This window comes from Calcarisporiella thermophila (assembly GCF_041956535.1).
Source record: "Calcarisporiella thermophila strain CBS 279.70 unplaced genomic scaffold VTP21scaffold_4, whole genome shotgun sequence".
Classification (NCBI taxonomy): domain Eukaryota; kingdom Fungi; phylum Calcarisporiellomycota; class Calcarisporiellomycetes; order Calcarisporiellales; family Calcarisporiellaceae; genus Calcarisporiella; species Calcarisporiella thermophila.
This window is the reverse complement of record NW_027192194.1, coordinates 495,075-517,402: the sequence shown is the minus strand read 5'-3', so window position 1 is coordinate 517,402 and position 22,328 is coordinate 495,075. Positions and strand designations below refer to the sequence as shown.

The 22,328-nt window shown below is 41.8% G+C and overlaps 8 protein-coding genes across 8 annotated transcripts; 3 read left to right on the top strand and 5 right to left on the bottom strand.

Moving 5' to 3' along the window:
• Positions 1 to 205: 205 nt before the first annotated feature.
• VTP21DRAFT_8480 (uncharacterized protein) lies at positions 206 to 985 on the bottom strand (the record flags this gene model as incomplete). Its single annotated transcript, XM_069399335.1, has 4 exons — positions 206 to 342; positions 412 to 693; positions 808 to 910; positions 980 to 985. 4 exons carry the CDS (start codon positions 983 to 985, stop codon positions 206 to 208), a joined length of 528 nt encoding a protein of 175 aa, XP_069254762.1.
• Positions 986 to 1,175: 190 nt separating this feature from the next.
• On the top strand, positions 1,176 to 2,606 carry VTP21DRAFT_8479 (uncharacterized protein; the record flags this gene model as incomplete). The annotated part of the gene is made up of 4 exons (XM_069399333.1): positions 1,176 to 1,211; positions 1,277 to 1,550; positions 1,619 to 2,371; positions 2,437 to 2,606. 4 exons carry the CDS (start codon positions 1,176 to 1,178, stop codon positions 2,604 to 2,606), a joined length of 1,233 nt encoding a protein of 410 aa, XP_069254761.1.
• A 380-nt stretch (positions 2,607 to 2,986) lies between these two features.
• Positions 2,987 to 3,600, bottom strand: VTP21DRAFT_8478 (uncharacterized protein; the record flags this gene model as incomplete). Its single annotated transcript, XM_069399332.1, has 3 exons — positions 2,987 to 3,149; positions 3,218 to 3,522; positions 3,583 to 3,600. 3 exons carry the CDS (start codon positions 3,598 to 3,600, stop codon positions 2,987 to 2,989), a joined length of 486 nt encoding a protein of 161 aa, XP_069254760.1.
• A 1,216-nt stretch (positions 3,601 to 4,816) lies between these two features.
• VTP21DRAFT_8477 (uncharacterized protein) lies at positions 4,817 to 9,013 on the top strand (the record flags this gene model as incomplete). Its single annotated transcript, XM_069399331.1, has 14 exons — positions 4,817 to 4,890; positions 4,980 to 5,014; positions 5,114 to 5,209; positions 5,283 to 5,432; positions 5,504 to 5,632; positions 5,691 to 5,828; positions 5,890 to 5,967; positions 6,031 to 6,087; positions 6,141 to 6,269; positions 6,332 to 6,454; positions 6,527 to 6,679; positions 6,757 to 6,885; positions 6,952 to 7,077; positions 7,134 to 9,013. The coding sequence occupies 14 exons, from the start codon at positions 4,817 to 4,819 to the stop codon at positions 9,011 to 9,013; spliced, it is 3,297 nt and encodes a 1,098-aa protein (XP_069254759.1).
• A 1,544-nt stretch (positions 9,014 to 10,557) lies between these two features.
• Positions 10,558 to 13,561, bottom strand: VTP21DRAFT_8476 (uncharacterized protein; the record flags this gene model as incomplete). The annotated part of the gene is made up of 9 exons (XM_069399330.1): positions 10,558 to 10,989; positions 11,091 to 11,521; positions 11,596 to 11,795; positions 11,862 to 12,598; positions 12,665 to 12,805; positions 12,872 to 13,059; positions 13,131 to 13,241; positions 13,309 to 13,423; positions 13,481 to 13,561. The coding sequence occupies 9 exons, from the start codon at positions 13,559 to 13,561 to the stop codon at positions 10,558 to 10,560; spliced, it is 2,436 nt and encodes an 811-aa protein (XP_069254758.1).
• A 546-nt stretch (positions 13,562 to 14,107) lies between these two features.
• Positions 14,108 to 15,597, bottom strand: VTP21DRAFT_8475 (uncharacterized protein; the record flags this gene model as incomplete). The annotated part of the gene is made up of 2 exons (XM_069399329.1): positions 14,108 to 15,355; positions 15,418 to 15,597. The coding sequence occupies 2 exons, from the start codon at positions 15,595 to 15,597 to the stop codon at positions 14,108 to 14,110; spliced, it is 1,428 nt and encodes a 475-aa protein (XP_069254757.1).
• Positions 15,598 to 18,003: 2,406 nt separating this feature from the next.
• Positions 18,004 to 18,790, top strand: VTP21DRAFT_8474 (uncharacterized protein; the record flags this gene model as incomplete). Its single annotated transcript, XM_069399328.1, has 2 exons — positions 18,004 to 18,096; positions 18,173 to 18,790. The coding sequence occupies 2 exons, from the start codon at positions 18,004 to 18,006 to the stop codon at positions 18,788 to 18,790; spliced, it is 711 nt and encodes a 236-aa protein (XP_069254756.1).
• Positions 18,791 to 20,046: 1,256 nt separating this feature from the next.
• Positions 20,047 to 21,048, bottom strand: VTP21DRAFT_8473 (uncharacterized protein; the record flags this gene model as incomplete). Its single annotated transcript, XM_069399327.1, has 1 exon — positions 20,047 to 21,048. One exon carries the CDS (start codon positions 21,046 to 21,048, stop codon positions 20,047 to 20,049), a length of 1,002 nt encoding a protein of 333 aa, XP_069254755.1.
• Positions 21,049 to 22,328: the final 1,280 nt, after the last annotated feature.

Genomic DNA, 22,328 nt, shown 5'->3' with positions numbered 1-22,328 from the left:
AAAGTCAAGCTATTGCCGCCACCATGTATGTCAACTTAGAACAATACCAGTCGACATAGCTTATTATATAAGTAACGTGACAGTATGCCACCTAAAAAGCAGACTATCCTATACCCGATGGTCGAATTTACAGCTATGATAGGATATTATGTGAAAATAATTGTCAAATTTATTCTGAAGATAAACCAAAATGAAACGAGAAAGATTAAAGCGACTTGTTCATGAACTTTCGCTTTGCAAAACACATCCACCACTTGCTTGGCTTCCCGTCCACATAAACACGCTCCACCAAACGATTCGCTAGCTCTTGACGCAGCTGGCTCATATATTGTCGCAAAATATCTATTTCATTTAATAGATTAACAAGCGCCTAATGCAATGAAGCTACATCATATTTTATATTTTGCTTACCGGATTCATTACGGTCTTTTGGCGCTTGATACAATGCATTCAAAGGGAAATTTGGATCCCCTGGAATAGCAAAGTTCTGTAGTGCGACAGTATTAAGTGTCTTGACTGCATCCCCTTGAGAGGAAGGCTTTGTTGCAAGTTTATTGAGGCATTCAGAGATGAAGAGGATGAGATAGATAAGTACACGGTCTGCTTGTCCCTTAATTTCGAAATTGCGGAAGAAGCAATTCGCGCGGAAGAGATCGAGGGCTTCGTCAATTATATCATCTGCAGTGGGATCACCTGATAAAATATAGATATATCATCAAAATGAAAAAGTGAATAAAGAGAAAATAAAATATTCATCATCCCGGTAAACCTCTTAAAAAGGTTTGCCGTTTTGTACTATATACTTACTTGGGGGAGGTGCAGGTCCACGAACTTTTGTTTTAATGGGAAGCATTACCATGTTCCCTAGCGATCGAAATTCAGTCGCTTCATTGAATTGAGAATGATACGCCTGCAACATGGGATCATCATTATTAGAGGACGTTTTCAGCAATCAAATATCAATTGATAGATAACTTACTGGCATTATTACAATGATGTCTATTCGATGTTATCTTGGCCCCCACAACGCGAAAAGATATCTAGATATAGATTCACCTAAGCCACCAAGGATTTCTAGTACTGTACTATAAGTGATTTCGGCGTGCGTAAGCTGAGGCAAGTCATATTTTGAAATATTTTGTTCAGATTCGTTTTTATAAAGATAATATAAAATCATGGAAGAAATCGGAATTGTTGTGTCTAAGAAGGATGTATGTTGTTGACAATTTTGATTTCTTTGTAGATTATGGAGTTAGCTGATTAATAATGTATATAGGAGTCCGTTGCCGACGCGACTAAAATCTCCGTTCTTGAAGATTTGAGCGAGGAAGATCTCTATGTCAAGCTGAAGAAGCTGCAACGACATCTCGAATTTCTCGAATTGCAAGAAGAATATATTAAGGATGAGCAGAAGAATTTACGCGGTGAACTGGTACGCGCTCAGGAGGAAGTACGTCGCATCCAATCCGTTCCCCTTGTGATCGGTCAGTTCTTAGAAGCAATTGACCAGCATACGGGAATTGTTGGATCGACTACAGGATCCAATTACGGTAAAAAAAACAGCATTTAGTAATAGCCAATGTCAATTTTTATACGCTAACTTTTAAAAATTAAATAGCTGTCCGAATTCTTAGCACAATTGATCGCGAACTTTTGAAACCTGGATCTTCAGTGGCATTACATCGTCATTCAAATGCCCTTGTTGATGTTCTCCCACCCGAGGCCGATAGTAGTATTGCAATGTTGGGTGCTGATGAAAAGCCGGATGTCACATATCAAGATGTTGGTGGTCTTGACATGCAAAAGCAAGAGATTAGAGAGGCAGTTGAGCTACCTTTGACTCACGCTGATCTTTACCGCCAAATTGGTATTGACCCGCCGCGAGGTGTGCTGCTCTATGGACCTCCCGGTACAGGTAAAACTATGCTTGTAAAAGCGGTTGCGCACCACACTACTGCGTCTTTTATCCGTGTTGTTGGATCTGAATTCGTTCAGAAGTATCTTGGTGAAGGCCCACGGATGGTGCGTGATGTGTTTCGTCTTGCGAGAGAAAATGCTCCATCCATTATCTTCATTGATGAAATCGATGCTATTGCGACGAAGCGATTCGATGCACAGACTGGTGCAGACCGTGAAGTTCAAAGAATTTTGCTAGAGTTGCTCAATCAAATGGATGGGTTCGATCAAACTTCAAATATCAAAGTGATCATGGCTACAAATCGTGCAGATACACTGGATCCTGCGCTTTTGCGACCAGGCCGTCTGGACAGGAAGATCGAATTCCCGACTCCAGATCGCCGACAGAAGCGATTAATATTCCAAACTATTACCTCTAAGATGAACCTCTCAGAAGAGGTCGACCTTGAAGACTGTAAGTTAATAGTGCTGCTAAATCATCATTAGAGCCAATGGTTAACTGTGCAATATTTATTCTAGTTGTCTCTCGTCCTGATAAGCTTTCAGGTGCAGAAATAGCCGCCATTTGCCAGGAGGCGGGTATGCATGCAGTGCGTAAGAACAGATACGTCATCCTAAGCAAGGATATTGAAAAGGGATATAAATCAAATGTGAAAAAGACAGACGTCGATTTCGAGTTCTACAAATAAATTTGCAATTTAGTTTGTGTTTCTTTTCATGTAAAATTTTTCTTTTATATTGCTACGCGTTTGTGTCTTGGAATCTGGGTGTCTCGACAGAATACAGGTATTTACAACACTACTGTCTTCTTTATGTCAAAGCCAGAGTTATAACATAAACATCGAAGTGATATCACATATATCTTTAGTTGAGTATATATTGGATAATAGTAATGTAAATAATTAGGGAATTGAACGCCTCACATCTGAAACAAGAAAATGTTCAATCTCATCTCCACATGGCTAAAGTAGAGAACCAACATGAACTTGCTGTAAAAATAGGGGACAAGTAGAAACTTAAGATCACATTTAATTATAACATTAAATAGCGTGCCACATTTTGGCTCACATTATATCTCCTCCAGTTGCTTATGCAAGTTGTTGAGCTCTTCTTGCGATTCTCTATATTTGGCTGTCAGCTCCTCTATCTTACGTTCCAACTCGTTGCGCTCAATTTCCATCTGCTGCATCTTGCGTTCAAAGTGCTCCGCTTTCACGTCGGCTTCACGGAAACTGATATTCACATAAAAAAAATCGTCAGTATTAGAAATATTTTGACGTGGACCAGCACTAGGCCATACTTTTGCGTCATTTCCTTTAAATTTCTCTCGGCATTGTCTAGCTCACCTTCTAATAAGGCAATTTTTCGCAATAAACTCTCATTCTGATTTTTCGAGTTTGCCTCGTCCTCCTCAATTGCCTTAGCTTCGCGGATTCGTATCTCTGCACGTTCAAGTTCTGCCTCCAAATTTAGCAAACGTGTCTGTAATGAATGGATTTCGTGATCTTTATTCGTGTTTTCAAGCTCCAGCTGCTTGGCATGTCGTTCTGCAGCTTCAGCGCGTAAGTTGGCGGCATCAACTTCATTGCGAAGAACGTTAAGTTTCTGCAGAAATAAAAGTTGAAAAAGAAAGCATGAAATAATGTGTATAATAGGTCAAATTACCTCCTTAAATTTCTCCATGATTTTAAGACCTGAACTAATGATATGCTAATTAACTACACCAAAGAGAAAGGGAAAGAATGGCATAGAATATTAGTACCAAATTAAAAAGAATGCATCCACGACCAAAATTAATAACAGCCAAATAAATGTGTATAAATAAGACAACAACAGAATATACTCCAACGAAATTAGGCCTACCTCCTATACTCTTTATCAATGAAATATAAAGGATGAAAAAAAAAAAGAAAGAACTAGGACACATAATATTAATTAGAAATTCTAATTATAATATAGATAACCCATATTAAGAAAAGTGAATCAACCCCGTATTTCGAGCAACATCTGAAGGTAATGCATTACGCGAATATATAGCATAAGCTGTGCATTTATATCGTAGTCAAGCCTATCACTGACGGCTTTACAAAATGATTGATTATATAAGCTAGAAGAACATTTGATATATGAAATAAATCAAACCTACCATAACTACCGGGTGAAGTCCAATATGTTAATGCCATTCGATCACGAACAATTAAAATTCCAGCAATAAAAGAATATATGGTGAGCAGGGAAGAGAACAACATATTTTTATTTAGAAACTGTTAAGAGAATACCCACATGATTTATATTTTATTGCGAAAATAAGAGTTAAATCTCTCTGGCCATAAAATCTGGCATTAGAAGTTAGAGCTGTTTTAAATCAAAATTCATTTGGTACTCATGTTATAAGAATGGTTTATTCTTTTGGGTATAAATCAATCGGACCGGAAAATGATGTACTAAGAAGCAGCTTTTTGTAGAAATGATATAGAGATTATTCATAAAATATGTGTGTTGTGGTTGCATTAACCACTCCAAAATTGCTTGAATTATGAATTAAACGGCTATCATTCAACTATTCTCTATGGGATAGCCGGTTAGGAATAATCGGATAATCGTACTTCATTTGTACTCGGTAATAATTCATTCAACTCCCTTCGAATGTATAGATATATTTTGTAACGTGGATATTATTATTTATCGGGCTAGCTGTTACTGCAAATGGTTAAAGCAGGCGCGGCAGGTGTCGCATTCAGCTTCTTTGCTGGCATGGCTTCAGTAATGGTTGTATATGTAGCGATAAAACAATTCCAATCGAAGCGAAATAGAAGTAATCGTGCAAAGAAAATGGTTAGAGAAATGGAAAACGGTAAGCCTATGCCTCTTTAAGAAATTACTTGAATCAATAATAATTATGTTAATTTTAGTAATAAGCTTGCCAGCTTTAGCGGAACTCGTCAAATTTGGGGACGCAAGTCTTTCCCAGAGGTATTAAATACTCTACTGCATTGCCAAATATAAGCGATTTGAATACTCTGAAGGATAATCTCTTAACCCTACACTTATCTTTATTATAGCTCTTTGAGAATTGTTTTAAGCCGGGCTATGTCAGGTGTGTGCTGTTTTACTTTCACATAATCTAGTACTGATCATTAATATATTTTATATCTATGTAAAAATTCACATTCTGAAATATGCCTTGCATTTTCAGACGAAAATCTAAATTTTCTTTTATACTCATGTCGTGATGAAGATCCTAAGATACGCCTAAAAGGTGTAACTGCAATTCAAATGCTAGCCAGGCAAGGTAAGCATATATCATTTTTGCCACTTTTACAGAGTCACTACAAGTTTTGTCATATATCTCCCTTGTGTATCAGATTCCAACCTAGATCGACTCGCAGAAATGAGAACACTTGATACAATGGTAGAGATAGTGGCGGAACTCGAGACTAAAAAATACACAGAGAGCACCGAGCCAACACTTCGGGCAGCTATGGCTGTTATAACTTTTTTAATTGATAGAAATGGTAAAATGCGCGTCATTTAATTCTTATCAGAACCTTCATTTAATCCAGTTTTCTATGGCGATTGTTATTAGATACAAGAAAGGAGCAAATAGTTCAGCAAGGCATTCTTGAATCCATTTTAAATATACTTTCAAAGTACCCTAATAATAATGAGCTTCGATACTGGAGTTTAATGGTCGCATTCTTAGTGTCGCAATGCAGTAAGGATGTTCAGTACTTATTTAAAAACATATATTTATCTATAACAATTCCTACTAGAACCTGTTCAGCCCAAGCTTATTGAAGCCGGTTTTCTCCCAGTATTTGCTCGGATGACCCTCGCAACCTATGGAAGTCTAGTCATGCCCAAATACATGATGCAGGCTCTGGTCACTTTAATTAGTAGCGAAACACAAAGTAACTCAGTTGATACCTCTAATTTACATGATAGCTAATATGGTAATGATTCCATGCATAGTTGGAGTGGTTCAAAAGCATCTACGGGATCTATTGGAGTGTGATATTGGGTCTATCATCGCCACATGTCTGAAGAGTGGTACGGTCACTTTATATATAGGATTTGCAAAGGGTTTATCTTACAAATTTGTTCTTTTTGTAGAGGACTATGAACTCCTTTGGTGGGGACTGATGCTCTTACATGAGTATGCGGTACGAGGTAGTATTCATATTTTCCGTTTTACTCATTCAGTTCTAATTAAAGTTGCGTAGATGTCAATCTTGAATTATTTCGATCGATAAAATCCATTCTTCGCTCTATGGCTAATCTCCTAAGTATGGAGGGTCTAGCCGTTTCCCGCATTGTACTTCGAGTATTGACGCTACTCTCTCATAAACAAGGTATTTTTATAGGGATATTTATTTAAAATCCCCTCAAGTATATTTATATTTTGCTATATTAGATGATTATCAGATTGAAATTATTCGATGTGGACTTGTGAAGCATGTAGTGGAATGCTTGACTTCAAACGAAGAGGATATACAATATTGGTCCCTTTGGATGCTACGAGAGTTAGGCAAACATTGTAAGTCATTGTAGTAATTGAATCTTGATGTTTTTTTTGGGGGGGAGGGCTGATTTAATTATACTATTTTAGTGCAATGCCATGAGAAGATATTCAATGCTGGTGGGCTCGCTGTGCTTCTCGACCTTACGAGATCATCGAATAATAACTCTCCAGATTCATCAAATTCAAGCAAGCAGATGATATCCTTGTCTGTCCAACTTATTTCCATGCTTTGTACTTCACGCAAGTATCGTTAATCTTAGCTCTCTGTACACTTTCTTCTAGTGTGTTAATGAACTTTTTTTCTATTTTTAATCTAGATGCAAATATCAAGTGGCTTTCTGGCGAGCCGAATCTCTTACCACGATTATGTGAACTTCTTAAATCGGAAGATACAGAGGTATTCAAGGACGTGGCTGCCATGGTTTTCAACCTATCCAGCATGTCGAGTAAGTTACATTGGATGTGCTCTGGCTATGTTATGAAAAAATGATTTTATAGATACACGTGAATAGATGAGTTTGCCATTGGTTTTATTGAAGCTGGCTCTGTGAAACTGCTTTCGAACGCACTTCTCACTTCCAAAAATGAGGATATTTTGATCACTTGTGCAGATGCCCTGTTGATGCTTGCCATTAAAGGTAAATTTTTATGATTTCTATATGCTCCTGTCACTAAACTTTTGGCCTCTTTCTAGATAGCTCTCTTTTTTCGCAGTTTTTATACGAAGTCATACGGCCTTTCATCCACCAAATTATCGAACTCGCTACGAGTATTACCGGAGTAAACCTCTATAACCCACCGGAAACTCCCGCAAGACTCCTTTCCTCTAGTTCAAAATCATTTGATTATCTTGTTGCTCAACTGCATACCCTTTCCATACTCTTTGATAATCATGAGCTCTCTTCGAAATTCATGCTCGAACTCTGTCGTACGGATAGCGAAATTGCCATGAAAGAGCCATCACTTGTCCATAACCTAATTGCAACCCTGCTCATCATATGTGCACAGCCTGCGTTGACGACCTCGATATCTCGCGCTAGCTTCGTACGGAAATTCAATGAACTAAACCGAGGAGAAAATGAAGCTTACTTTGCTGCTCTAGAAACATTCAAGGACTTTTCAGAAAGTGAATCAGAATCAGAGCATGACTTGAATGTGGCAATGGAATATGCACAGTTGATTGGATCGGGGAACAACAATAAAACAGAGGACACAGGAGAGGAATTGGGGTGTTTGGATAATGTTGGACTTCTATCGCGATTTGCCCAACAACAGAGAGAGCAGAGAGAAGAAGATGGGGAATCGAGAAAATCTGGAAAGATTAAAAGGCTATTGTCCGGGCACTCGTTGCATATATTAAATAGCTTGATGCGTTTTGAGGAAGTGCGTGATCAGCTAAAGCAGGCGCATTTTGTTCGCGGAATATTAAGACTTTTCAAGTGCACCCGCTCTTTGGTGGACATATCCGTTGAATCCTTGGCAATCTATACACGCTATGAAAAGGCACTTTCCACCACTGATTCCATTACAGTTGGGATTGCAGTCTGGCGTGCTCTTGCCTCTCATGAGTCGCCGCTTTTTGACTTCTACGGCCAGCTCCTGCTCAATACCTTGGCCTCACACTATGTGGACGAGATCGGATGGCCTACTTCAAACCGTCCCCATTGTGTGGAATGGAGCTTGAACCGCAAAACCTCTCTCCTCTGTCTCTCCTATGACCATCTTGAGGTACGGAATGACGCGGGGACCTTCGAAAGCGTGTGTGCGACACACGGGGTGACTGGCGGAGGTAAATATGCATATGAGATTGTACTGAAGACAGACGGGATGATTCAAGTAGGGTGGGCGACGGACCGATGTCATTTTGATGCAGCTGGAGGCAATGGTGTCGGTGATGACTCGGAATCTTATTCTTATGACGGAGAGCGCTGCATGAAATGGCATGGATCTGTACACTTACCCAAGCGATATGGGGATCGGTGGTCAAAGGGCGACGTGATAACGGTTGCACTTGATCTTGACGCAGGCAAAATATCCTATTCACGAAATGGAGCACCACTTGGAGTGGCATTCGGTAAAGTGGACACAAGAAAAATCTGGTATCCGGCAATATCTGTTGCTTCTGGTGAAGGCTGCAGAGCCAGATTTGGTGACTCTATTGACAGGCTCAAGTATCTTCCCGACGACTATGAGCCGATTGCAGCAGTTTTACACATGCATGATCCCGAAATAGCATCTAATGCTTGCACTGGCATGCCTTCGGAACCAATCGACCATCCGACGAGTGATGAAGGAGAGGGTGAGCATCCTCGAGCACTACTTGATGTCGATATTGACAGCCCCGGCCATGCGCCGATAGAGCCTGTTGAAGCGGTGGAAAGCTTGGAAGCGATGTCTGGAGTGGAAACTGTAGAAGCAGGGAACAAAGGAGAGGAAACTGCCACTATTTTTGACGTGATATATCAAGAAAATAAGCAATCAAGTGGTGATGCACAGCAGTTGGCTGCATTCCAAGAGCCATTCCTGTATATGGAAGCAGTGTGTGGCCTTGGAGGGGCCAGAGAGGAAAGGTAAGGATATTTCTCATTTATTGTGAACACGCATACCTATAGCTTTATTCCCTGTAATAGGCTCTCTCAGCTTGGCTTCATCGACACGAAAGGCAGGCTTGCCGCTATCTTGTTTTATAAACATCGGTTTTTTTTCACATACCAATCCATCTCCCAAGTGGATTCATCCGAGCCTACATATGAGATGGAGAGTTTTTTTGCAAAAACTAGAGGGACAATGTGTGTCAGATATCGAACAACATCGTATTCAACCGGCACTAGATAGTAACTGTGAAGCAGAGGTCGGCCTACTTTACGCGATACCCGATCTCTGTTTATTCGACGGAGACGTGATAGGGTGTGGAGTAGCCCGGCTGTTAGGATCCACGGTGCTTTTCTTTTCACACAATGGGTGTCGGAACGGTAATGTTCTCTTGTCATTAAGATTCTTCTGCCGATTACTTTTTTAATTCTCTGGCTATATAGATTTCGTATATTTGCGACTCCCTCTCACATGGAGCCCGTGTTTACCCCATTCTCGAGGATGGCCTCGTTCTTCATTAAATTTCGGCGTAGATCCATTCCGTTATGAGGTTGCGAATACCCCTCATTTTCGTGCTCGCGTGGTAAATCACTTTGATGCTCTAGTACAAGACAATCCAATGTTTCTGTAAATAAACATTCTGGACACTTTTCTATGCGCTGTTTACTATTTAATATCCTCGTGACACTTCTATTTGTAAGGGTTATATTCCCTTTTAATGCACCCAAATAACATCTTCCAACATTTTGTTTCCTTGATGAATTCTCTTTAGATAGAAACTTGCAATTTTTTTTTACGTCGATTTTATCATTGTACGAAATGAATTGTCACCATGGCATGAAACGGCGTTACCAGTAAAGGGCTGATACGCCGCGATTAATATGGTGTTGTAAATTTCCTCTTCCCGCCCTCGTACATAAGAATAATAGACGAATATCATTCAAACGCTGCTCGATTTTGAACCAAGCAGCGTCCAAAAGAAAACGGGGAAATAGCCAAAGAAACAAAATATGCATTTAGGCGAGCTTTTATACGATTTCGGAAAGCATAAACAAATGTGTGGCGCAGAATAATTTATATACAACAGATTAGCCACAAGCGGTGTTTAAACTTTCGAAAGCTGACTATTATGGGTATAAAAAAAGCAAAAAATTTATCACTCCTGGTGTCCTTAACATAGGATTGGGCCCAGCTACATTGGTAAGAGAAAAGCAAATCTCCTTTACACATCTTCAAATTTTGCATCTATCTGTGAGCTTTTTTTCCTTTCTTAAAGCGTCACACAACTAACTTTTCAGATTGTTTCAAGTATGTGAGCACGACGAGATAAAGATTTATTTTCATGTTATAGAGTATTAGCTTGGACATGAATAAGGGAAAAGCAGGGCAATAAATAAACAACAATTAGATAAATAGTAAAACAAGGAAAACCCATAGACATTATAAGACAATATATCCATCATCTTTAAAATAAAGTATAAGCAAAATCTCTTCGCACTTATCCACATGATCTTTAGCTATTAGAATCAGTTAGAGGGGGTAGCCGCCGCAGGCTGTTTTGCGAATACGTCGGTCAAAAAGTCTGTGAGCGAGCGATATAGATGTCTCTGGGTTGATTTGCCAAAGTTGATTCCGTGATCGCTATCTGTGTACACATGCTCTTGGAACTCGACCTTCGCTTGGGTAAGGCGGTGAGCAAGTAGGGCCGAGTTCTGGAAGTGTACGTTGTCATCGGCGGTTCCGTGCACAAGCAAGAAAGACGAATTGCCGAACCCTTCCGTGTTGACAACAGCGCTCTTCTTGTAGCCCTCGGGGTTTGCCTCGGGAGTCTTCATGTAACGTTCTGTGTAAATAGAGTCGTACAGACGCCAATCTGTTACAGGTGCAACCGCAATACCAGCTTTGAAGACGCGAGAGTTCGCCTCGATGACTTTGCTGGTCATATAACCACCATATGACTACACAAAAGTGGAGAGATTTCGGCACATTAATATAATTTCAATGCAGCAGAACCAAAAGAAGAAACACGTATGGTTGGAAAGGATAATCCGACGCTTACCCATCCCCAGATGGCGATTTTACTACTGTCCACATAGGGTAAACTGGCCCAGTGCTTTCCTGCATTCACTTGGTCAATTGTCTCCAGCTCACCGAGCCTCTTGGTAACCACTTTTCTAAAATCCTTCCCCTTAAAACCAGTTCCCCGACCGTCCACAATCACAATGATGTATTGATGGTTTGGGCTCGAGGCAAGATAAGTGTGCCAGTCTGAGGCTGTCCAAGTCTTGGCCACCAGCTGCGAGTTCGGACCACCGTACACACGGAAGAGTACGGGATATTTGCGACTTTCGTCGAAGCCAACGGGTAAAATCTCCATTGCATTAAGTGTAGCTCCTTCGCTCTGAATGGTGGTGAAGCGTTTCGTAGGCAATTTAATATTGGTGAGCGCGGCCTTGAGCCCGGTGTTATCCTCCACAGAATATTCTTCCGCTAGAAAATAGAGTAAGGAAAAGAATAAATAAGGGCTTTAACTAAACCACAACAGGATATAAATCCCCAAGTACCTGAGTTAGCCTTTCGCATTATCTGGTATGGGATCTCGGGACCTGCGTAAGTTAAAAGGTAATAGCCGCTATTGGATGAGAAACTTGCGCTATAGTATCCTGGTTTTGAAGTGTCTGTGAGCGCTGTCTTGTTCTTGCCATCCAACGTCACTGAATAGAGATGGCGTTCAGTCGAATCACGCTCAGTAGAAATGTAATAGCTGGATAAAACAAAACACTTGTAAGATCAAAGTTATACAAATAGTCGAAGAAATCCGAACACGTACACAAGCCCGCTGTTCGCATCCACTGCCACGGGTGCACCAACAACCTCCCACTGACCTTGAGTTAGCCACACGGGCTCCTTCGCATCCAGAGGGGAGTAGAATGCCAAGTGGTTGTATCCATTAATATCAACTAGGTCGATATATCCTGGCTGCCGGCCTGAATTCCCAGGAGAGACATAGATGAGAGACTTATCGGGATCGAACCAGCCCTGATCGCCTGCAGACGCTTCTCGAACTACCTGTGCGTTTCCTGAGGCAACGTCGAAGAGCACAACCTTGTATTGGTCCTGCACACGGTTAGCAACGCGGAATAGCAATTTATCGTGTGTGTCCGTGGTCCACTCAATCTCCGTGATCACGCGGTCTTCTAGTGCGGGCTGAGAATTAGGTACGGGCACCTCTTTGAAACCTTCAGTGCCCAGCGCATGAACGTTGAGAGAGACGGTCGGGTTGGGGAAGCCAGCCTTAGGGTATTTAATGACAATATCATCAGGGTACGACTTGTCATTGACGTAGAGCGGATAGTGGAAATCTGGCACATTTGTATCATTGAAGCGTAGGAAAGCAATGTGCGTCGAGTCAGGGGACCACCAGACAGCGATTTGTGAAGAAAGGACTTCTTCCTCGTAAACCCAGTCCGAATGTCCGTTGAAGATCAGGTTAGAGCCATCGTTGGTAACGCGAACACTGTCGCCCAAGTCTTTGCGGATATATATATCATTCTTCAGAATGTATAGCTATTTATAAAAAAAGATCAAGAATCAATATGTGATGAAAATAGTAGAACATATTTGATCATTTACTAGACTATGGCCCGAAGGACTCCAAGCGACGTACTGAACCTCGGGTTTGGCACTCAAGTCCTGGCTTTGCAAGAGTGGCTTCACCTCCTTGGATTTTACATTAAAAACGTAGTAATGAGCATAGAAAGAGTGGCGCCAAAGCTATAAAGTAAGAAAGCAATCCGATAAGTATACTGAAGAAAATGGCAAGAAAAAGAACATATTCACCTTGGTATTGTTGGTCTGGATAAGCACATACTCTTTGTCTGGTGAAATTTCGTATCCATCGATACTGATCAATTTGCCATCAATCTTGATATCAGCCGCATTCACGAGCGTGGTGTTCGACTTGTCTGCAGCATTAACAATGAAAATATTGTTATCATCATCCTGCTTCGAGTAGAGGGGCGCGTTGGCTAATACAATTCAACAGTAGAGTTATTCATATCAAAAAAGAGGGGCGCTGAAGAGCTCTGTGTTTTTTTACCATCTTTCTCCCACTGCACACTGATAAGTTTAGCTCTGAACGTTCTATTAGCGAAGTCTTCGAAGTCGATTCTGTCCTTAATTGGATCAACAGCAAGGTAGGAATTAGGAACTGAGCAAAGAGCAAAACAAACATTATTGAAAAATGGTAATCAAAGAGCAAGATATCATTAACACACCGCTCTCGTGATATGTGCGTGCTTTGGTAACACCGAAATAAGTCGCAAGGACGACAACAAGGACAATGGCAATGGTGGAAGCAGTAATTACCACCACGCGATTTAATCCTCTTCGCTGTTGAAACAGGTTAGGTACTAGTCAAAAACCATAACTCATCATCTACGAACTAACCTGTCTCCGCCTAAGCTCCTCGGAAATGGCAATTTTCTCGCTCACGAGAGGAAGTATTGTATCGGAACTTTTTCCGTTCATTGACGCGTCTTTAGCTTCTTTATTTTCCCGTAATGGTGGGGATAATGGCAGAGGTGAGGAGAGGGGAAGGGAAATCGCGCACGCTGGCTTCGTTTTTCTCTCACGCAATCGAGGGAGGGAGCAGAGAAACTTATAACTCTTTTCTCGAGACGAGAGAAATTGCCCAAATTTTAACCCAATAATGCCTTTTCGACCAGGGGAGCCAACGGTTTATTCGGGCGTGGGATTTCGCCGCTTTTAATAATAACATCACTTGGATCACGCGAGCAAGGGCAGAAATAGGTAAATTATGGTAGTACAGGCACTACGGTGGAAAAGTAGCCCAGAGAGAACGGCTCAACTCAGAGCAAGGGAAATCCAAAAAAACTAGTACACAAGCACGAGTCCAGATAATTCCGCAATCACAAGTGATGCATTAAAGTAATGTGAGGAATAAGTTAGGGTTTATGAATCATGCAATCATCAAGGTTCTTGCACCACTCTTCTCTGTCATGTTCCACAAATGATGGGATAAGAGGAGAGAAGGGCCATGGAAGCCCCCTGAAATTAAAGTGCTTCCGCTCCCGCGCTCTTCATCCGATTCTCAGCCAAACTGCGCGCCCCATGGAGAACCAATCCAGCATCTATCCCCGCCTCAATTAACGCCCTGTGCACCTTCACGTTAGACGTGAGCGTATTCATCTGGTGCGCGTCGCCGGTCCCAAAAACGGCAATGTGCGCTTCCGAGATCTTATTGTGCCCACGGAGCCCAAGGAACCGCTCAGACGGCTGGTCAGGTAAGACTTGGATGCGCGGTAGAACTGCGTCCTCGTCGCTCAGGAAGTGTGCCCACAACTGTCGCTGGAGTCCGTCAGTTGAATCGTTTTCGGGATCGGTGCCGAGGCCGAGACCAGGGCCAGCAAACAAGGAATTTGCACGCGCTTTCTCTACCGGCCCACCCATTAGATCTACGATTTCCATAAATTTGGCGCGAGCGGATTCAGTCGTGTATAACTTATGGCCACGAAGCATGGCCCGCAAGCGAGTTAAAAGTGGTGAAATTGCTTCCTCTTCGGCCTGGAACTTAAGAGCCTGGGCGTCAAATATATCCGGTGATACATTGGGGGTATGGCAAAGACTCGACACAAGCGTGACCAAAGTAGTGATGTCAAGATTCAGACACTCTGTCAGAGTCTGCGCTCGGACGTGCAGACTCTGACAGAATGTGGTCCTTGCCTTGCCGCGGGGCGATTTAGGGCCAAGTTCGACTAGTATCCCCATATCCTCTAGCTGTGAAAATATCTTGCGTTCTACTAGCTCATTCTCTCCCCGACGGATGGATGCAAATAAAAACACTATCTCTGGTACGCGGAAATGTATCGTATTGTAAGATGCGGCAGTCAGATACTGGCGGGCAGAGCGAAACAAAGGCAAGGAGGAAAGGGAGAAATGATTGCTCTCTTCGTTCTCGAAGCCGTTTGCTGCTCCATGCTCCTGCGTTCCATTGTGTTTACTAGGTTCGTCCTCATTGCTGCTCCAATCTTCTTCGTCTTCCTCGATATCCTCGAATCCCGAAAGTTCATGTCTTAATGCCTTCAAATTTCTTGCAGTAACCTTAATCCAACGCAGTCCCCCATTTGCTACGACATCTACCCGTAGCTCGTGTCGTTTCGCTTTTTTGGAAATATCCCCATATCTAAATAATTGCATGACACCGACAACATTCTCACTCCCGATAATTGTATCGTATACTGCCGAGAGGTAATTCAAATTCGTCGTAACGACATGATGCATCTCATTAGGGCATTGGATCAGCTGTCGATAATAGAGTTAAAGTCAATTAATGTTAAGCTACTTATAGTGCTACGTAAAGGTACCCGCTCAAGAAATCGTTTCTCGGAGACAATTAACGCCTTTAATCTATCTATTCCATCCACCTGAAGACATCCAACTTTGGCGTAAAGATCGCAACACGCATTATACAAATTATTTACATATGTGTAGTCATCCTCAACCAATGTCCCTGTTGTGTTATTTTCTGTATGATCGCTCTCCATTGGAAATAAGGATTCGCGAAAACAACGCCAATTAAAAGAGAAATAATAACCAAATATCAATTTCACAGAATTAATGTGTGACTCAATTCCATTAAAGGACATTCTACGTAAACTAGGTTATTAACCCAGTGCAAGACTACCACTCTCTGGTATCCCACCAGAGCTTTAGTCCATTATTCTTCTATGCTGAAGCTCAAGCTTTGCCCCAGAAGCCCCTATAGAAGAGAACAGTAGCTCCGATCACATTAGTTTCGCAGTCAATGTTTATCATAATGATTTTGTTTGAAACTTTCCTATTCATCCCAGTTGCGCCAAAACTCGAACCCATTATGGCTATTGATATGCTCGTCATGTTAGCGCACAAGAAAAGTTGTAGTCAGATCATTAATGGCAATCTCTTTTTATGTGGAAAATTGAGAAGAGGCACTGCCTTATATCAAAGACTAACTACTTGATTTGTTTATCAATAACTAGACGGTGATGAACAAGCCCCCCCTCCCCAAAAAAAAGAGATACGATTATATATTTAGTAATCATTTAATAAAAGCTGAGAAACTTAGACTATAGACTATCTTTTATGTATTCATAGTAAGCATTATTAGACGAAAAAGACCGGACGAATAAGCCCCTTTACGATCTTGGCTTCATCCATGCCTTGACATCAAACTAAGAGCCAGTTCTCTCAAAGTGTATTGAAAATGCATTTTTATATACTTCCAAGGGACTGAATCCGCATTCCTCTTCTGCCCAAAGCTTAAATTTCAATGTAACTTTCATGATGGCGATACGGTAAGTATGACATTATAAAAATCCTAGCCATTAGAATATTGTACGAGATTATATCTCCACTATCTATCGGGTATTATAAACCGTTTGCGCATCTAACTAAATCTTTACATGCCCTTGTAGATATCCATGTTCTGAAATGAGAATGTATGTTAAATATGCCAACCTTTCCGTAACACTTCGCAATAAAGAGGGGCATTAGCGTGACGCTGATAAATCGCTCCTGGCGACAAAGGATTATCCATCTTTTATTTGCCCTGATCCCACATGGGAATAGCCAAGGGCATTATCATGGATGTCAAGCATACATTTGCATTAGCGTTGTAGTATAATGCAGCACAACCCTGATTTTGCACTCCAGTTATTTATTTATATAAGGCATTTGCATCGGGTAAAAGCGGTAATTCCCGTGTACAATGTGTTCACAATGGGATAGGCGGGCAAGACATAATTTGAAAAAGTGGCGATGGTTTGTACCTTTGTCATCTCCGATTTGTGACTCAGATAGAGAATGTAGCTTAGTAAATCTCTTTGAGAATGCTGTTGCAAAGAAGGGGAAAGGTAAGGTGATGGATAGAGCCAAGAGTCTCTTGACATCGAAAGAATAGCCTTGCCAAGATCTTTACACGCCAAGGAGAATGGTGCTGCCCGCTTTCGTAACCTGAAACGGAAGGTCGAAACCCTGATATTCCGTAGAGCGCAGAAAACCCGAGAAAAGGCATATATTTTCCAGGACTCTATCCATTTCACGGCGTATTACGCCGAGTCTCACTCTAGGGCTTTCGGGTATACTTTCATCAAAGCGCACGTACTAAACCCATTGACGTATTGACAGCAATAACTGGGTCTCCATGAAAACGCACTCTTTATTTTCGTTTTGGGAGGAGAAAAACTTGTCGGACCAGCTCTGCTTAAAGACAAATCCACTGGTTACCACAAGCATGTAAAAGCCATCTTCCCAATGATTCCGTTTCCTGGTTAATATTTTATGGCACGAATCAATAAAAAACTACCTGGGTCAAAGTGGGTGAAAAAGCCAAAATCGCTAAATTTGCGTGGGATAGGGGCTTACTCAGCCTCCGAATCGGTTCATGGGCATTCTCCCCCCCGGAATGGGCGATGATATGTAAGGAAAGTCGGACGCTAAGGGCAGAATACACAAGTCCCACTTGGAATCCACAAATCATACTTACCAACAAAATGATGCGTGCGCCACCCTGTGAAAGCATGGTACGCAGAGGGCTTTTGATTCAAGCTTAAAGATGGTTTGTATGGATTCGGAGAGCGTGGAATTGTGTGCTCTATTTAAAAAAAAATGGGTTCAAATAAACACCAAAGAGACACATATGCCTTTACTGGTTAAATGTTATTTTTATCAGATACCTGTTACCGAAGAGCGAAAGCTTAATATAAAATGCCCACCCAAGACAAAATTTTGCGCTGTTATTTTTTCCCTCCTCCGAATACTAACGCTTTTGCATCAACTAACCATCAGAAGGGGCCCCACACTATAACAGAGCAGGTTCTCACTCCTCTTCTCCTCTCTCATTTCTCTCCACACACCATCTATATCATCTACATCTCGCATCTCCCCGCATCTATATTATCATCGCTTCATCCATGGCACTCAAGAGTACGTTCCTTTCTGCTGCTGTCAGCTTCTTCTTCCTTTTTGGGCTGGCCCCGTCTTTTGTATCTGCTCACGGTCGTATGGTAAGCTACATTTATGTCCCCCCTGGTCCGGATCATGATCGGTATGAATAATGTTTGTTCAATATTCAATCTCTAGACGTTCCCTGCGATCCGTATTAAACCCGGTGATTCTGCCCGCAATGACTTCATTAACACCGAAGGTCCCACGGAGAACTTCCCTTGCGGTGGCAGTCCTCCCGGTCAAGTGAAGACCACTTTCCAAGCCGGACAGCAAGTTCAGGTTAAATGGCATATCTCCATCGCCCATGATGGCCCTTGCTTCTTCGAGCTCTCTCCCAATGGTGACAACGGAAGGTTCCAACAGCTCCTCAAGGTCAATGACTGCGCCAAGACTGTCGGAGACTTCAGTCGTACTCTCCAGTTGCCGCAAGGAGTGACTTGCAACAAGTGCACTATGCGCTATCGGTGGCTTGCAGTGTTGCCGGCTAAACCATATCTCAACTGTGCCGATGTTCGCATTGTTGGAAACCGTGGAGCTGGCGGAAACCGAGTTCAAGGAAACCGAGGTCAAGGAAACCGAGGTCAAGGAAACCGAGTTCAAGGAAATAGAGGTCAGGGAAATCGTGGCCAATTCAACCGCGGTCAACAGCGTGGTGGGCGTCGTGTCGCTGGTGGTAATCGTCAGCGTGGTGGCCGTGTTCGCCGTGATGAGATCGACTTTGAAGTCCCCTCTAATGCGACCCTCTTCTATTAGGATGATGTTGTTCCTTTTTCAAGAACAAGAGGCTAGCCCTTTATTTCCTCTACGTCGCTTTATAATTCAATAAAATAATTGTAAGGTCCAGTACAAAGGAACATATAGTCAGATTTAACACTATTTATCTTTTCTTTGCCATTTTTTTTTTCTATATTATTTGTGTTTTATCTTCTTTCTCATAATAATTCATTCATGATTTATCGCCTGTTACTTTAGAATCTCTTAAGTGCGTGCAAGATCTATTAACTTTTTTGTATTATGCAATGGGCCTGATGTTGGCTCTAAACAGGAGTTTGGGCAAAGCTGATTACCAGTTTGAGCGGATACACCAATGGCAATTTAGTACCGCCATTATATCCCTTCTTTGAGATTCGCAGTGAAGGGATATATTGTTTTTGCTATCATATCGTTTACTTTATGCTCAAGTATAACAGGGTAGTCCCCAACTTGGGGTCCCAAGCTCAAGTTCTCAGCAAAATATACATTTTTGGTTGTTTTATTTATAGATTAAGGGGACTCTCACCCGAGTTTTGAGCTGGGCTTTTTTTTTTTTAAATGTTGAGCTCATCCCTAGACCATCGGAGGAAGCTCACTTTGATCCCATTGCATTCCCCCTTTCTCTCCGCTATCAAGCACTCACCTCTGAAAAAATTTAACGTCAGCCTTAAAAGTTTAATTCAGTTCTCGCAGATTTCCTCTTTCTCTCACAAGTGAGAGAATTTAGGAATATTCTTTTATTGAAGGAGCTTTAATTAATTGTGACTACTTCAGAACATCACTTCTTCCTTTTGTATTTCCTTTTTTTTCATATGCTATTTTCTTTTCTTTTCATTTCTTTTCTTCTGAGCTACCTAGCACAGCACTGCAACATAGCCTCATGATAATGGGAGGGTTAGAGCCTTAGCTTAGCCAAAGAACTTGGAGTTTCTTCCCATGAAAATAAAATTAAATTATCAGGATTAAAATTTATTAGTGTCATGCTTTAGTAATAAAAATAAAGGGGGTGATCGGGTTGAGAATAAAAAAAGTGAAGAAAAATAAATAGATTGATGAAATAAGCCCTATTAATAGGGGCAAGTGAATATTTACACAGCCAGTGTATTCTAAAGAAATACCAAAATGCTGAAAGGGTTTCTCTAAGAAGTGCACAATGAAAATACCAATAACAATACCAAATGCAGTTGAGTCAAGGGTGAAGAAAATGTCTATACAGTTGACCAAAATCTATACATCCGATAGAGCCCGGCGAGTATTTAAAAATTAAGGGCCGAAGACGTCGGAAGAGAATATTGAGGCACAATACGATGTGTTTTGGGAAAGAAGGTGCTCTCCTGAGTAAGGGGACTAGGATATTTGGGTGTGAATGCGTCCGGGAGCTGTGGAGTACAGAGTGCTCTGGACTGAGCAGACCAGTTGGAGGACATAGCGGACGAAACTGACGATGCAGGCGAGGGCATTGAGACTCTCTCCCCTCCATCGGATATAAATGATACAGTGCATGAAGGAGATTGGGAGGGTGAGGAAGTAGGAGAGGGCAAAAGCGACGGAGGGGGTAGGGCAGTTTGGACAGGAGATTCGAATATAGATTGGTGTAAGCGATGGCTTCTTAGCAACCGACTTTGCATCATCAGCATTCGACTCCACCGCAAAAATATGTCTACTCCCACAAAGAGCTTCCAATCCAACAGCTGAAGCATTGAGATCTCGAGCTGGTTGACTTCTGATTTGGGCAGCCCAACGATTTTCGACCAAGCCTTATTCGAGTAGTTTCTATCCTGAAGATACTTGTTCGCAAGGATCAGGCAACCAACAAAAATGCGACGCCCGCATTGAAGTTGGCTTGGCAAATCGCTGATGTGTGAATCCAACCGGCCTTTGACGCGAAAAAGATACAGCAGTGCAAGCTGGAACACCGCAAATGTGCTATGGCTGCGACGTAGAGACACCTCGATGAATTGATGCAGAGGGATTAACCTCGAGGATTGGGTAGAGACCGACGACTCAGGCCAAGCGGATTTTATTATCGCGGTGGCAATATCGACAAGGCCGGAAGCATCTGGATTGACGTGGGAGGAGCTAAGATGAGCAGAGATCGAAGGTAGATTTGCTCGTTGATGAGGCAAGGATCGGGTGTCGGACGACTTTTGCATCATCGATGATGCCATTGGGTCGTAGCGTGATGAGTGTCTACGGACAGCAGGCCGACGCTGCCGGGAGGTGGGAGAAGAGGGAAGGGGAGAATATCCGGATAACATGGTGTATAACAGAAGTTGAGAGATGGAGACAGATGAGGATTGCGTAGAGGGACGTTGTGAAAAAGTGGAAGGAAGATGGGCAGGGTGTGAAGGGGATGAATTTTATATAAGTGGATTTATAAGGGTGGATCTTATAAATAGAAGCCAAGGTAAAGTTTTAAATTAATCAGGCGAAATCGTTGGTCAGCAGCAATTTAAGCCATTTTCCGCGGGCGATGGAAAAACGCCGGTTGGTCATCTTGGGAGTTTATTCTATCCGACAAAATCCGGAAGTTTTCTTAAGTTCTCTTTCTCATTTTTCCTAATATGGGTTGCTGCACCACATATTGACATCTCCTCTACAACCAAGCGCTGCAGCTCCAGATTCGCCCTCAGACTTGCTTTTCTAGATGATGGCGCCACTCTGCTCCGAGTAATTGAAATACCAATACAACGACGGAGCTTTGCTTCTCTGCTCTCTACAGAAAGAATAGCACGGAAATGCTTTAAGTGAAGAAGACTTCTCCAAGTTTCTAGAAGCTTTCTTTAAAATACCAAGAGATGTTTCTCCTAATCTCAAACTGCCAACCGTGTCTTCTTTTGAGCAATGCTTGGCGATGACTCTTTGACTCTGTTAATTACAGGATGTTTGGCACACACTTCTTGTCGGTTTTAAATGTTGCTTCATCGACTGGAATTGCAACTAGAAACCAATCTGCCAAGATGTTCATGTCGAACATCTAGTACTCTCGTTATTGAAGCCTAAAGGATCTCGAGGCAATGGAGAGCCCTGATAGGAATTTTCTTATACTGCTGCTCGCATCTTATGGTTAAGAATTAATAGAATATACCCGGGAGAGCAGCCTGAAAGGTATAAAAATTCTCTACTATTCAGTGCATAGATTCAAGCAATTTCAATGCTCTGTTAGATTTCCATTCTTTGTACTTGATCTTTATGATAAGTATATTGGATTTAGCATCTGTAACAGAAACATTATGAGCTCTTACGCACGCGATAACCAGTGCCAGCCATGCTGTTACATTGAACATTATGATTTCATCTAAAAGATTCTGTAGTTGGAGGACGTTCAATAAACCATTAATACGTTAATTAAATTGAACACAAAGAAAAATTTAGTGCCACTAAGGCTCTCTCTGTGCTGACATTTTAATGTATTTTCTCTACGTACATATTAGAGTCCAATAAAAATTTGCGCTTAGATCTTGGCCCGCAGTCTTTATTCATTTTACTTTAATCTCCCTAGCTTTTGAATCGGCAAACATCAACACAATGCAAGCCA